Here is a 15,355-nt window from a genome sequence, read left to right as displayed (position 1 = left end):
TCCTTAGGCTGGATAGTCATCATGAGCCACAATATATTTATCTACGTCACTATGTTTCTACTACATTTAGCTAATTTACCGTTCGTTTTAGCTCAAAGGACCCGGTTTTAAGATCTATTTTTCACAACCAAGCCGCCTACTTGGTTTAGGCTAACAGAGAGGCATTCACTGACCACGGAACTATTATTATCACAGATTCCTCGTTTCAGACATGACAATAGGCAACAATCGCCTCAAATAAATGCTCATCTGAACCACCGTTAAACCAATATGCTAACCCTTTTTAAGATACTAGCGTTAGCTATTTTCATCCAAAATTGCTGCCACCACTCGCCATACAGACGCTTTTGTTTTTCAGTTATCCTTCTAAATATGTAGACGCCATCAACAGGTTTCAACAGCACAAACTAATCCGTGTGGAAACGGTCTGTTATTGAGGCACTTGAGTGTCGCAGATATGGTAGGTCTGAATACTACTAAGCGGCAGCTTGTTGATAACAAACGTGCATTCAACAAGATTTCACATCTGTTTAGTGTGTCATCGCTATTGATTTGTATTACAATGCTAGCGGGCAGCTAATGTGTTGTCTATCTGTTTTTATTCTTACCGTCTGTTCTCAGCTGGCTCTTGCACAATGGACAGCTCCCAGGTTCTGAAATGCCCCCTGATCACTGTCCTCCGCGTGAGGTGGGTCGTAACGACGGCAATGATTGGTCAGTGGGAATAATCAATTTGATCAGCTATTGGCTGTCTGGAGTGTCAGGAAGTATTTCTTCTGTGCAAATCCAGAAGTGCTGTCTCCTCTCATGACTCGGTCCAGCATGATGTATGATTATATTAGTGCGATTTCCCTGCGTTAATACATGGTGCCTGGATCTGAATTATCCAGATTTCTCATCGCTTTCTTCGATAGCAGTTCAAATTCAGTTAAGGTCAGTTTCAAGCAGGGGTGGAAGAAGTGGCCTATTCTGATCCTTTACAGTAGTAGGCTAATGTAACATGTTGGAAACTAGGGAAGTTCAAAATATTTTGATGGAATATTGAATTGTTCATGTTTTCTAATTCCTGACAAATGGTAAGCCTGGCTGTATACAGAAGTTGCACAAATTTGAATATTTACTATATATTAGTGTATTGCTGAATAAGGAAAGAGGTTTATGTTTGTTTTAAGAATATTTATCCTTTAACATTAACTAAGGCAGAACGATTTTACTATTTTTTTTTTTACAACTGCCTACAAGTAAATAAAAACAAAAATAAAAAAATAAAAAATGCTGGGCTCTACATGGCCAAGAATTTAGCTTTACCCCTCCCTAACCTATAACCATAGGGACACTGGGCCCCTAAGCACACTGAAGTGGTCTATCAGGATTTTAGACAGACTGCTTCAAAGTGAAATAATTTTTTTGCATATTTGGGCAGTTTTGTCACCAACACAAAAAGTTCATAAAAGTCCTGGGTGGATTCCATCCATATCTACAGCCCTTAAGACCCCCATGGAAACAATTACTTTACTGTGGGATCACCATTTCACTGAGAAAGTTAGGAATATTAATTACAATGATGGTCTTTGTTACTTGGCCACCGCTATTCATACATTGAGCTGCACCATTAATGCGCAACATCAGTCTGTGATTTTAAAAAAGTAATTAGTTCTGGTGAGTCATCAAAATCCCCAAATTAGGAACTCCTATTTTTAAAATATATGCATTTCACTAGTCATTTGATAAAGGTTAGGATTAGAGGGGAACGATTGCGTTAGACAGTCCATTTGTAACCCAAAATCTAAAACTAATGATTCTGGTGTATCTGACCAATGGGTGGTACCGTGTCCAACTAATGAAAGTACCACTAAATAAGAGAAGCAGAACTTCAGTGGGTACAGAAACTAAGAAATACCCTTTCACTTTGTAGTCTTAAGATATTAAAATACAAACTGAATAAATTGTATGTCCATACAGTTATCATATACAAAATTTTATTACAAAAAAAAAAAAAGTTCTACGTTAAAGTTTTCAAAGTTCCACACTAAAAATGGCTTCAAACATTTTTAATCAAACTACAGATAACTCTTGGTAGTAAAAATGACAGTGAAGAAACCGCACCACTAAACAGAAAACGAGCAGTGCTTCCAGAAAACAAGACTTTTTTTTTTTTTTTTTTTAAAACGTTACCAATTTGCTGCTGTCCACCACTTGTACACGAGTTTCAGTACATTTTCACAGGAAATTCATATCTAGCTGCCCGTTACGATAGCAATGAGGGGTCTTAGATGTAACAAACGAGTTCAGCAGAAAAAAACGTTTAAAAAAAAAAATTTGGGGACTAAGTTACAAAATAAAAACTAAATCCCTGAATGTGAAAAGGAATACAGGTCTGGTATCCTAGAGGCAGACCAACAGGGACAGCAGGCTATACCGTTTGAATCATCCACACAAAATTTGATCTGAACAATGCATTGCAAAATTCACAACCTTTAACATATAGACCACTTAGTCGTCGTCGTCGTCGTCATCGTCATCATCTTCCTCGTCGTCCTCTTCCTCGTCATCATCGTCATCAACTGGTTCTGCTTTCTTGGCAGCGGGCCTGCCTGGGCCACTCTTTTTGCCAGCATCACTCTTCCCCAGGCCACTTCTGGCTTTGTATGCCGCAACATCCTTAAAAGAAAAGACATTTATGTAAACCCTTGTCCGTTGATGCTGTTCATGAGTTTCATTAACAAAAATATAAACTGTCAGACATATCTAGTTGCTTGACAGTTAGTACCAAGCAAAAACTGGCAATGCGTAGATACCTTCTCATATTTTTCCTTCAGTTTGCCAGCCCTGGCCTCAAAAGGAATCTTGTCTTTGGAAGTCTGTCTAGACCACAACTCTCCAAGCTTCTTGGCAATGTCACCAATGGTAATACCAGGGTTCTCCTCCTTGATTCTGGGACGGTGATCAGAGCAGAAAACGAAGAAAGCGGAACTGCAGAGAAAGCAAAATAAGTTAATGTCAGAGTGCACCAAACTGCATTCCTGCACATGAAAGTAGGTAGAAGCTAAATATGATAATTATACAACTCTTTAGTCTAATGTTTTTAAATCATATATGGGGCAATGTGGCGTAGGTTTACTTACGGTGGTCTTTTAGGTGCGTTAGGGTCCTTCTTCTTCTTTCCTTTGCTGGGGGCACCTTTAGGAGGGATGTACGTTTTCATCTCCCTTTCATACCGGACCTTGTCGTTTTTAGCCATATCCTCGAACTTCACCTTCTCCTTGGCTGAGACAGTCTACAAAAAATTCAGCAACACCTCAAAATTCTGACTTGATGCATCTTTCTGCACAAGACTGTCCATGGTCATTACATTGTTATTAATAACTTAACATCCTTATATTAAGTTTGTTTATATGAAAATAGTAAGCTATCTTTTTCAAGTGCATCACACCAAATCAATAGAGAGGGCGAAGGACTATGCAGGGACAGGCAAAATAGGGAGAGGACACAGCAAAGTTACACTAAAATAAATTCCACCTCTGGCTGTCAAAGTCAACACAGTTCTGTGGTTTAGACAGTCTCACTTTATACTATTGATAGTTTGTCACATTTTGGTATTTCATCATTCAATTCATTGTATAATGTAGGGAAAGCCACACCCATTTCATGCAAAATATATAGTTTGTAAAATGCTATATAAGAAATTGATGCCAGCTTACCTTCCATCTCTCAGAGCACTTCTTGGAAAACTCTGCAAAGCCTACACTGGTCCCTGGGTGTTTCTTTTTGTGCTCTTCGCGGCAGGTCGCAACAAAGAAAGCATATGATGAGGTCTTTCCTCTTGGCTTATTTGGGTCCTTTGTCATGGCTGCGATTGATCTAGAGCACATGCAAAAAAAAAAAAAAAAAAAGTCACATGATACTACGAACCCACTTCATAGCAAATGCGTGAGGTTGTATAATGTTAAGTTACGGTTATAACGTTACATCACTTTGTAAGTTATCGGCCCAATAACTAAACTTACACTTGTAAACATATACCGTTAATATATTAAGCAAATGGCTTGAAACGGATTGATGAAAGTGACGTGTTAGCTGAAGCAAAAGCACACGGGTGTTTACGGGCTCTAATCGGATTTCTGCTACTATGGGACAAAAAGACGGGACTCCATTTTGTATCTTCCCGCCTAAACTTTACTGCGCCAAAAGCTTACGAAAAACTATTTTACGAAGTTATCTAACAGCTATGATTTTGACTAAACACAACTGCTCCTGTGCATTTAAACCACGCGAGTGGGTCTCGACTAAATGGTTAAGTCGAACGTTAACTTACATGCGGGGCTACCATCGTGTAGCAGGCTAAGCTACCAAACCAAATGGCGTTTGAACTGCATGTTGCGAACACAGCAATATACTACCATTTAGCTGCCTTTCGTATCGACAGAGGCCATACAGTGCAACATAGATTAAGCAGAATACAACTGCTTCGATTGGATACATTTAGGAAACATGATTTTACGTTAACTAACGCCAGGCTAACATACAAACAACTTAATTCGGTAATAGGCTTTAGTTGGTAAAAATGCACAACATTGCTCGGAGACATACTACGATGGAAACCGCTGGAGACTTTCAATAACAATATTATTTCGACACAATTGCAAAAACGGCGATGGTCTTACCTGTTCTCAGCTAGACAAGTTGTAAACGACTGAGCGAGGACAAAAAGCTCGACTGTTTTGTCACTGTCTGCGAGGGCGAACAAACTTGACTCAAAGTACTTCCACAACTCCTCCCAGCCGTCAGATGATTGGCCGGATTTAAACATTTATATTTGAATGTAGGGCATGAGAAAGAAACACCACTGTGATTGGTTGTATTAAGTGCGATCACGTTTGTATGCGTTGTTTGTACGCTGATTGGTTTAACTGGGCTTTTAAACATACGGCGCGAAAATTCCTTTGTCTGCTTCGAGTCAAATTATGTTCATCTGTTTATGGGTTGTCGGGTGTTTGTGTACGTTTGACCGGTTTTTTCTTGATGAGACTGGCAGCAGCAGAAACAACGATAGGACTGTTTCTATTTCGTTTCATTGAACAAGCTACATTACAAGGAGACTGGTCAAACTACCCTTGTTAGGACAAGTCAAAAAACTAAACTGATCATTTGTTTTTTTTAACCAGCAAACTGGCTTGAAAAAATTGAATGAAACTTACCCGTTTCTCAATAAGGGAGAAGTCAAATTAATAATTAATTAACTACTATAATTTAGCTTTTTGACTGAATATACACAATGTATTGATTACATACTAGAAACCAACAAATCAATATCTGCTATTAAGTGCAATGTATGATTATGCGAGTACAAAAAATCATACAAATTAACTTTGATGTGTTTATGTTTTTTTCTTCATAGGCAGCAACATACACAATGTGAAAATAACAAAAGCTGAATATATCATAGTTTTCCATCAATGAGCTATAATGTAATTTGTAATCATTTATCAACAATTCAGGCGTTATAATTTGTGTTCCACGTAGTATTCTTTCTTTGATGTGTATTATTACAAATCTGTTTTGTTTGGTCCTTTACATCTTTAGCGTTTAAATTATTAAAATAAATGATCCTGGTTAATAAAGGAATTTTTCACTTAAGGTTTAGGTTTGTGAGAGAATATGCCTGCGCTGATCTATTTCTGAGCATTACCTAAAAAATGGCAATATGGCAATCGGCTATTCTCTACAATCGTCAGTGAATAAGTGAATAACTGTAGTGGTGCATGCAGGTAGAAACTGTTTTAATCTTTCTACAAAGGACTGGCAAGTCTTCAATGGCAGGTGGTAGCAAGTAACACACACACACCAACAACATATGAAATATAAATGCAAACATTAGGCTCGTTTGAGATGAGCTGCGACTCGCTTGGAAGGTGGACGAGAGCAGACGGCAGCAGCAGGGGCTGGAGCATTGAAAAAACTGCGGACTAGTCGGACAGTTTTCAGCTGCCTTCAAAGAATATACAGGAAGTTAAAGAATTGGTTACATCCGGTTAGATCCGATCTGTAGGCAACTTGTAGTTTGCAGACCACGTTTGGATTTATTTATATGTAATTGTAAATATATATGTATGTTGAAATTGCATTCCTTTGTTTTTTATGTCTGCCCTGTAAAACACTCTGATGCTCGTTTTGTGACATAAGCTTTATTATTATCAACCACACAGTATATGTTTTTAGACTAAACCTTTATTGCACAATGTGAAGCCAACATGACTTATGACTCATAGCCAACAATCTAGCATTACATATTACAATTTCACAGAAAAATTTGGATTTTCTACAAAACGTGGTTATTGTTGTCAAAATGAAGAGCCAATCAGTTCTTTGATCGGACTACAGCCATGGGTTTTCCATCATGCCCTGGGTTTCTGTGACCCTAATATGGGGAGCCTACATCCCAAGTCTCTTGCATCCCCGTTTCCCTGCCTGTGTCCTTTCCTTGCGTCTTAGTCCCTCCCACCAGGGATGCATGGAGAGACGCATGTGAAGGGAGAGGAAACGAGGAAATATGTGTTAACAGATATGAGACGACCTTTCCTCTGAAGCGTCACGTGAAGCGACGTCTGTTTCTGATGACGAAGGATCAGCTGATCACAGCCGGATCAGCTGTCAGTCGGCTTTAACAGCTGGAGAGACTTTTGATAAGTTTGTCTGTTCACATGATCACTGTACTTAATAATAGTAATAATACTAATAACTATAAAGACACACAATAATCACCACTGTAGAGGTGTTTTCTCTCTGTAGCCTGTTACCTCTTTAACAAACTGTGTTCTGTTTATAAGCGCAGGATCGATTTCTACGACAGAATGCATTTGACTTATTTATGACTTATTTGCTCTATACGTTTTGAAATTGTGACTGTGGCCTCATTATTAATTAACCCAGAATATGATTATGGTTTCTCTTAAATGCTGGAATTATTTTATTAGGCTCCATGTTTCAGGTTAAACTTAAATGATAAAAGTCATCAAACACTCAGGAATGATCAGCCCCACGTGACTGAATGAAATGATGATAAATGATGTAAAAAGCTCTCTCTGACTTTAATTGTATCCATAATAAATGTTATTGAGGGAAATATCAGATCATGAAAATACAAATCTTTCTACTAAATGAAGAAAGTTGTTTGTGGTCCTTTTGTTGTTCAGACCTACAATGAACATGTATTTAAACCAGATGGTGAATCAGAAAACTAATCAAATATAAAGCTTGATCTACCATCCGTCTTCACTGTTTACATGTTGAAAAAAATCTTATCAGTCTGATCGGCTGCAGCGTCCAATCACATAACTGATGAACAATGAGGGGCGTGTCGGCCGTTAAAACACTTCCTGGATGAATGTTCTCGTGAGTCCTTGCTCATGGCTCCTCGGAGATCCCTCCTCTCTCCTCGATCCTCGCTCCTCCGATCTAAATAAGAGCTTTGGGACGGCCGTCAATATGGCGGTGCAGAACAACTTCCGGTTCAAGCAAGGATCGAGGAGCGAGGAAATGACAATTAGAGACTTGGGATGTACCCTATTACGAATCCCACTACTCGTCTTGGCAAGACCCGCCCTGTGTAGCATTTAAGTGCAAGGATTGGCCAGCAGTCCATTCTCGCACGACGAAAGGAAGGCGAGTGTTGGAATTTGACAGCCACAAAGCTTTACCTGCCATCATTCCATCTCAGCAATATGTCTTCAGCTGAAGAAAAAAAAACGTAAAACTAACACAATTGAATTAGTTTTCGCCCTATCGAACTATTTACTTCCACAATTTTTTCATTATTAAAACCAACAGGTGGCAAATGTACTTTGCTCTCAGTAATATTTATCGCTCGGTGTTTATGGAGGTTCATTCGAGAGTTGCTCGGTGGTGTATGAAGCAAAAAAAGTCAGACTTCCGAGAATATAATTCAGATGATATGGTGTATAATATATTAGATTTATATATTTTTATTCGATATTGTTTGTATTGTCTTGTTTTTTTTCTTTACACAATTTATTGTAATATTTGTAATATGATCAATGAAAAAAAGCTGAATAATACTGATCTTTCCCATTGAGCATGCACTGTAGTGTTTTCCACCTTCCAGCCCTCGATCTGGCCTCATTCTTGAGCTCATTTACATGGACAGAGAAAGGAAAATAACTCTGGATTTGGCGATTAGTGCATTTTACAACCTTTACGACCTAATGGTTCGTATAACGGCAAGTGTTGTTATTGGGAAATTTAGTTACAGACGTCTCTTTCCAAATTTAAGTCTATGAGGGAAAGTATTTTTTCGGCCCCATGGAACGAACGCAGATAAGTGCGATTCTACAGTTCGGCCACTATGAAAGGACAAGTTTCAGTGAAAGCAAAAAAGAACATTAATTGACTCCAATGGGGTTCTTCTCCAGAGCCCACCCAGAGAACCAGCTCCAAATCCTAGTATGAACCGGGTAACTGTGTGGAGAGAGAAGTGCACATAATGCTGCAATATGAACACAATTAAAATGAGTTATAATTCTTATTGAAACAAAATACTGTGTCATGGTTCCCTAATTGATATATAATGTAATATATAATGTTTGGAGAAGACCGACGATAAACTATATATACCACTATGACTAATACATTCCAGTAAAATAAACCACAAATAAATCAAATAAAAGTATTACTCTTTTTCCATTCCCCAGCAGACACTCCTCAGTGAGGTTGTAACACTTTCGATTTTTTTGGGTGCAGTTATAAACCATCTTCACTCCTGTTTTGGCAGAGTATTTACCAGTCTGATGTTACTTTTTCATTGCTTGAGGCCACCCAACCTTTTTCGGTGGACTGGTGTCTCGTGGATGATCATGGCTGGGATGTTGGTCTCATTTGATCACATGCACTTGTACAACTGGGTAACTACTGTCCGTTTTCTGCAGTAATCCCTTCTTTCCTGCATGATGTAAATGAGAAACCCAGTTGAAGTGGATGGAGGGTGATCTATCTGAGCAGGTGGTCAGGTCTTTAGGTCACCCATGCATATGGTTATCTTTCCAGAGTGGCTGGAGATGGGTGGCAACATGACAAAGAAAAACATCAGTGAAACAGTTCTTCTTTTGTTTGGGGCCAATGGTTTGATGCAAATGTTTTGTTTGTTTGCACTCCAAATCAATACATCAACCTTAACAATATAACAGACTACATCTCTGCAAACTACAGTATGGTTTAAAATGAAGCTTCTGACTGTTAACCTTTAGTTTCTAAGCGCCTTAAAGTATGCTAACACTCTGCCTTTACTCAGCAAGTTGCATTGTGGCTTTCATTTGCATCATCATCTGGAAGGAATTTCTTAGCTGGCTGTGTTGATGAGATGAGGAACTGTAGGCCACTCTTTTTTGAGTGAAGAGCACAGAGCAGAGTGATGGATAAAAAGGTGAGATGTTTAGGTGGCCTCATCCTAGTTGGATCCTGTTTCATTTTTTTCCTAGCAGTTAATTTATTTGTTTCCATCTAGCAGTGTTCCAGCACCTTCATGCACTCCTTCACTGTTTCTGCATCAGCAAACAGCTTAAGATGTCGCACCAAACTCACTGTATCCTCATCCAACACTGGTTTGCATGCTGTAGAGCAAGGTGAGAAAGAGGCCTTAGTTTTATGTTGACATGGTGCAGTAGATGGCGGCATGCAGTGATGCGGGCCGTTAGTAAAAACTAAAGAAAAAGAAGCTGGTATCTTAGTTGTAACATTAGGATCAATAATGGAAAATATACAAGAATTGATATCAGAAATGGAATCAGCAGCAGTTTCAGAATAAGTGGCAGGATGTACTTTGGAAGTTGTAGGAGTAACAGAAAGTGACCACTATCCTGTAATAAAAGGAAGGCTCGAGTTTAGAAGAATATACTGGATATACTGGAGGATTGGATAGATGGGCTTTCAATAGTGCTGATTGCGGAAAAAAAAAATGGAGGAGATTAGTGATAAAAAAAACCCGGCAAAAGTTCTTGTTCATCAAGATGTTGATAATTTAAATTGTACATTTTCTTTTTGAAGTCATTCTAGGGGCTGCAAAGTAAACAATTCAAAGGAAGGGAGGTGGGGGGTGGTTTCAATCATCTTCCAATCGGAAGATCTGCAAAATCCGTGAGGGTTTAGAGAGGACATTGGCATCCTCAAACCCTAAACCCTTTAAGGACTTACTGAAGTCACCTGGTAAATGGTTGAGTGTGAGAGACTGTGAGGGCTTGAAATGGTGTAAATAGAAATGGAACAGCACTTTGCTGCAACATATGTTACTTTGACAACGACAATAAATATAATGTATACATTATATTTATTGTCATTGTCAAAGTTATACTATAATTGTGGGTATTTATTTTATACTTTGTACTCCCTAATTCGAAAGTCTTCCAGGCTCTTTCCTCACTCTGTGAGTCCGTAAGAGTGGAGATTGGGATTGGGCCTTCGAGTTTCAGGAGTCTGTACTTCCGGAAAGAGTCAAAATCAGATGTATGAGTTTCCTGGTGAGGCCCTATATCCCTCCCCCGCTGCGCTGCTACAAATGCCAGAGGTATGGACATATAGCAGCAGTTTGCAAAGGGAAACCGAGGTTTCCCAAGTGTGGAGCGGATCACAGAGTTGAGGATTGTAAGGATAATGTGCAGGATAAATGTTGTAATTGTGGTGGCCAGCACAGGGTAACATATGGTGGATGTGAAGTCAGGAAGAGGGCGGTGGAAATCCAACAGGTAAAAGCAGGAAACAACATAAATATGCAGAGGCTGTGGAGAAGGTACAAGGACAAAGGGGAATGAATGAAAAACCTAACCAAGTTTTGAGAGTAGAAGCAAGTCTGTCTGAGGAAACCAATACAGCACTGACAGTGGATAAGTTACTCCTGTTTATTGCATATATAATAAATTGTACTGACCAAGTCAAACACAAAACAGAGAAAATCAAAATAATAGTGAGGGAAGATGTGAATTTTTTTTAGATGAAAGTTGTATCTTGGGAGCATATTAATAAAAGACTCAGAGAAGATGGGAAGCCAGGAGGCCCAGGGGATAGGACAGTATGATTGTACTACAATGGAATGCAAGAAGCTAATTAGCAAATGGCCAAGAGTTTAAAGAATTCATTAAAAACTTTAAAAAGAAACCAGAAATCATATGTGTTCAGGAAACATGGTCAAAGGAAACTTTGTCAATAAAGGATAAAATAGTATTTGCAGAGATAGAGAGGGGGGAAATGGAGGAGGGTGTATAATATTTGTAAAACAAGGAATACAGTATAAAGTTTTGGAGAAAGGAACAGAGCTGGAATATGTGATAATTGAAGTGTGGACAAGAGAAGGAACTATCAGAATTGCAAACTATTATAACCCATGTAAGAGACTGTCGATCAATTTACTGGATGAATTAGCTGTACAGTTAGAAGGGAAAGTGATATGTTGTGGAGATTTTAATGCTCATAGCACATTATGAGGTAGTGGTAATGATGACAATGGAATGGTGATAGAAGAGTTAATGGAGATAAAAAGACCTACTGTCCTTAAATAATGGAATTGGGACAAGATTTAACATAAGAACAGGGACAGAGTCGGCAATAGACCTTACTTTAATATCTGATTCATTGGCAGGTGTTAGCTCCTGGGAGGTAATAAGAGGCACAACTGTAGGACGTGACCATTATCCAGTAATGATTGAAATAGGGCAGAATTTAGAAGAATATGAGACAGAAGGACTACAGAAATGGTCTTTCAGCAATGCTGACTGGGATAAAGAAGGGTTAGTGATCAAGAAATGGAGAAAGTGTGTATTAGTGAAGATGTAGAAAATTTGAATGATTCTGTTTGTCAAGCAATTCTAGAGGCCACATAAAAAAATACAAAGAAGGACTTGGAGGAAATTTTGTAACTCAATAGGAAGGGAGACAAAAATGAATAAAGTATGTAAAATGATAAAAAGAATGAACGGGATTAAAGCATTTTGGGTATCCAGTCCTAAATGATGGGGAAAAAACAACAGTGAGAGATGAGGAGAAAGCAGAGATGTTAGCAAAAAACCTTTGCTAAAATTCATAGTTCTGATAATATTAGTGAAGAGGGTAAAAGGTGAAGGAAAACTACAATAGTGGAGAATGAATATTTATTACAGCAAGAGGAAGATACCAATGATCTGCTAAACAAGCCTTTTACAAAGACAGAATTTAGCTGATGTCTTAAGAAAACCAAAATATCGGCACCAGGCAAGGATCAGATTTGTTATATTATGTTAAGCAATCTAAGTGAATCTTCTAAGGATATATTACTCGAATTATATAATAAAGTTTGGGAGGGTGGAAATTGCCTCAAAGTTGGAAGGAGGCCATTGTAGTCCCGATATGCAAACCCGGTAAAGATGGCACAAACCCAGGGAACTATAGACCAATAGCTTTAACATCAAGTATCTGCAAAATAATGGAGAAAATTATAAATGAAAGATTAACGTATTATGTTGAAAGTAAAGCCAAATATCAGAGTGGTTTTCAGGAAAGGTAGAAGTACAAGAGATCCAGCTTTAAGTTTGGAACATGAAATTAGGAAAGCACAGATAAACAAAGAACATGTTATGGCTGTCTTCTTTGACATATGAGAAAGGATATGATGTAGATCGATAAAGGATTTTTTATTAAGATTTATAGAAGTCAGAGTAGGAAAGAACTATTCGGGAAAGTTTGGTATTGAAAATGGAACACCTCAAGGTAGTATTGTCAGTCCATTACTATTCTCCATAATGATAAATGATGTGTTCAGTGAAATAGAAAATGGAATGGGACAACACTATTTGCAGATGATGGGTCAATTTGGAAGAGGGGGAGAAATGCGGAATTCATAGTAAAGAAACTGCAGAGAGACATTTTGAAGGTAAGAGTGGTCATATAAATGGGGTTTAAAATTTTCGGTAGATAAGACAAAGACAATGTTCTTTACAAGGAAACAAATTGATAGTGAAGTAAAACTAAAACTATATAATCATGAATTGGAGAGAGTAAAAAACTTTACATTTTTAGGTTTGTGGTTTGATGAAAGGATCACGGCTGTACATAAAAAAGTAGAGGATAAATGTAAGAAAGTATTAAAAATAATGAGGTTTTTGGTGTGAAGTGAATGGGGGGTAGATAGAAGTGCTTTGAAAGCCATATACAGTGGATTAATTAGATCTATATTAGATTATGGTTGTGTGGTGTATGGATCAGCAGCAATCACATCTCTCAAAAAAAGTAATAATATTCAGTATCAGGCAATGAGAATATGCGCCGGTGCCTTTAAAACCACCCCAGCGGCTGCATTACAGGTGGAAATGTGTGAAATGCTGCTAAAATTAAGTGGAACGCAGTTAGCATTGAGTTATTGGACTAATCTACAGGGCCACAGTGAATACAACAAACATTATACAAAATTCAAATGATGGGTTTGACAGTCGTACTCCTATGGATACCAGCACATATTGGGATCAAAGGGAATGAAAGAGGCCGCAAAAAATAGCTGCACTAATGTTACAGTCAGCTTCAATAAGTCAGAAACCAAAAGTATTAAATAACAGAGGTTGAAGGAAAGGGGGCAGAAGCAATGGGAAGAAGGCAGAAAATAAATAAATAAATTTAAAAAAAACAGGACAGCTCCATGTCCACAAGTTTCTAACATTCCTGTCATCCCACTAAGCACTCTGGGGCAAATTGCACTTAGTGCAAACGCATAACGAATGCTTCAGGTCTTGTCCGGTTTTACCGAGTTCAATTCAATTCAATTCAATGTATTTTGTATAGCCCAAAATCACAAATTTGCCTCAGAGGGCTTGTCGGGAGTTCAGAGGAAAGTGAGAGAAATAGAGATGTGCAGGAAGGAACAGGAGAGATGAAAAAGTGATAGATGTGGACACACTAGCCTTAACAATATACGCTACTAAAAGTAGGAAAACATGAATGCGACTGTTGTGGGCAAGAGGAAACTACAGAACGCGTTATTGTTCAATGTCAGAAATATGAGCAAGAAAGACGGCAGCTGATTGCAAACCTCAGCCAGATGGAAGTACGTTTTGATGTAGTAGATATTCTGCAAAATAACTCAAGAAGTGAGTGTTATCAAGTAATATTTTAGTATCTTAGACTAACTAATATTATAAGAAAATATGAGCCATTGTTTTGTTTTGTTCCTTTTTAAATTGTTATTAATTAAACAATGTAAGTACTAGACATTCTGATCCACACTCACCAGGTGGTGGCGGTAATGCACCAATTCATTGTTTGCCAACCGCCAATAAACCTCAAAGAAGAAGAAGAAGATCGGTGGAATAAAACAACAAGACAAGGAAGTCCTCAATAACTCTGCATCTGGAATGTAGGCTGCTGTCGAGCGAACTACATACAGAAGAATACTGGGAGCAAAGCGGGACTGACTGTGGACACACTTGGAGTGATCACTGCAGGCCTACACCGGGGGAACACCGAGGCACCGTGTCAACAGGGAAGAACCGGGACAAGAAGATGAGTCGAGCCGCTAGCACACTCTGCCTCTTCGATGTTGACGGAACGCTGACGGCCGCGAGACAGGTTGTGCGCGTGCGTGTTTTTAATGTATACTTAAACAGCTGTCAAATGATATGTCAGTGTAACATCCGGCTCCACGTCATAGCCTTACCTTCTTACGATATGGCGGTTGGCAAACAGATTTCAGGGGCAATACTGCCACCCACTAACCTGGAGTGAAGACGTAAGGACCCTTTCTCTAATCTGTCAACAAACTAAATAGAATAAATATTTCTCAAATTGTATTCATTAGTCTTGTTGATCCTAAATATCCTAGGAGGGGTTTCCAACACCAGAATTGTTCTTTAGTACGTTGCTGATATTTTCCTCTCCAGTCTCCCGTTGTCCATTCTTTTAAAACATATTTTGCTAAATCATACTTCTAACAAAACAATAAAACGTGGTCCACAGTTTCTTTAGTTTCTCTCCACAAAATTCACACTTTTCATTATTATGCTTTCCAATAACATAAAGGGAGCTGTTAAGACCAGTATTATCATTCCTTTAGATCGTTTTGACCCCCTACCAGTGGCGGCTGGTGGAAAATTTTCTAGGTAGGGCTGTGCCACAGCCAATCAATTTCAGCAAACATCCCAGTATGACTTAATGCAAACAAATTAAGGTATCACACACGCATTACTACTTTGCAGTTAAATATTTAATATTTATTCGAACACGAAAAAAACCCAGTAAATAACACTTTGACAAACACGTCAGGACATCTCATTTTTGTCACCTTCACAGGCAATTCAGTATTGTATATGTGTGTGTATATATATATATATGT

General features: G+C 38.4%; 2 protein-coding genes across 7 annotated transcripts in view; both read right to left on the bottom strand.

Annotated features, from left to right (window-relative positions):
- The window catches only part of wdr17 (WD repeat domain 17), a 55,023-nt gene extending 53,149 nt beyond the window's left edge, over window positions 1-1,874 (bottom strand). For all 5 annotated transcript variants that reach the window (XR_004213440.1, XM_031867040.1, XM_031867041.1 and 2 more), the window contains exon 1: window positions 609-1,874. The gene's annotated coding sequence lies outside the window, so the exon portion shown is untranslated. The remainder of the gene's footprint in view (window positions 1-608) is intronic.
- A 91-nt stretch (window positions 1,875-1,965) lies between these two features.
- Window positions 1,966-4,746, bottom strand: LOC116394177 (high mobility group protein B2-like). 2 transcript variants are annotated; one of them, XM_031867054.1, is made up of 5 exons: window positions 4,665-4,746; window positions 3,702-3,861; window positions 3,126-3,277; window positions 2,799-2,973; window positions 1,966-2,661 (listed from the first exon to the last, which is right to left on the bottom strand). In XM_031867054.1, exons 2-5 carry the CDS (start codon window positions 3,846-3,848, stop codon window positions 2,494-2,496), a joined length of 642 nt encoding a protein of 213 aa, XP_031722914.1. In that variant the 5' UTR covers window positions 3,849-3,861; window positions 4,665-4,746; the 3' UTR covers window positions 1,966-2,493. The 2 variants fall into 2 exon arrangements, with proteins under 2 accessions (XP_031722914.1, XP_031722913.1); XM_031867053.1 differs by lacking the exon at window positions 4,665-4,746 and having other exon boundaries at window positions 3,702-4,658.
- Between the last annotated feature and the right edge of the window lie 10,609 nt (window positions 4,747-15,355).

Source organism: Anarrhichthys ocellatus, unplaced genomic scaffold (assembly GCF_004355925.1).
Source record: "Anarrhichthys ocellatus isolate YVR2014 unplaced genomic scaffold, GSC_Weel_1.0 scaffold38, whole genome shotgun sequence".
Classification (NCBI taxonomy): domain Eukaryota; kingdom Metazoa; phylum Chordata; class Actinopteri; order Perciformes; family Anarhichadidae; genus Anarrhichthys; species Anarrhichthys ocellatus.
The sequence above is the reverse complement of the archived record's forward strand: the minus strand, read 5'-3'. Positions and strand labels throughout refer to the sequence as shown.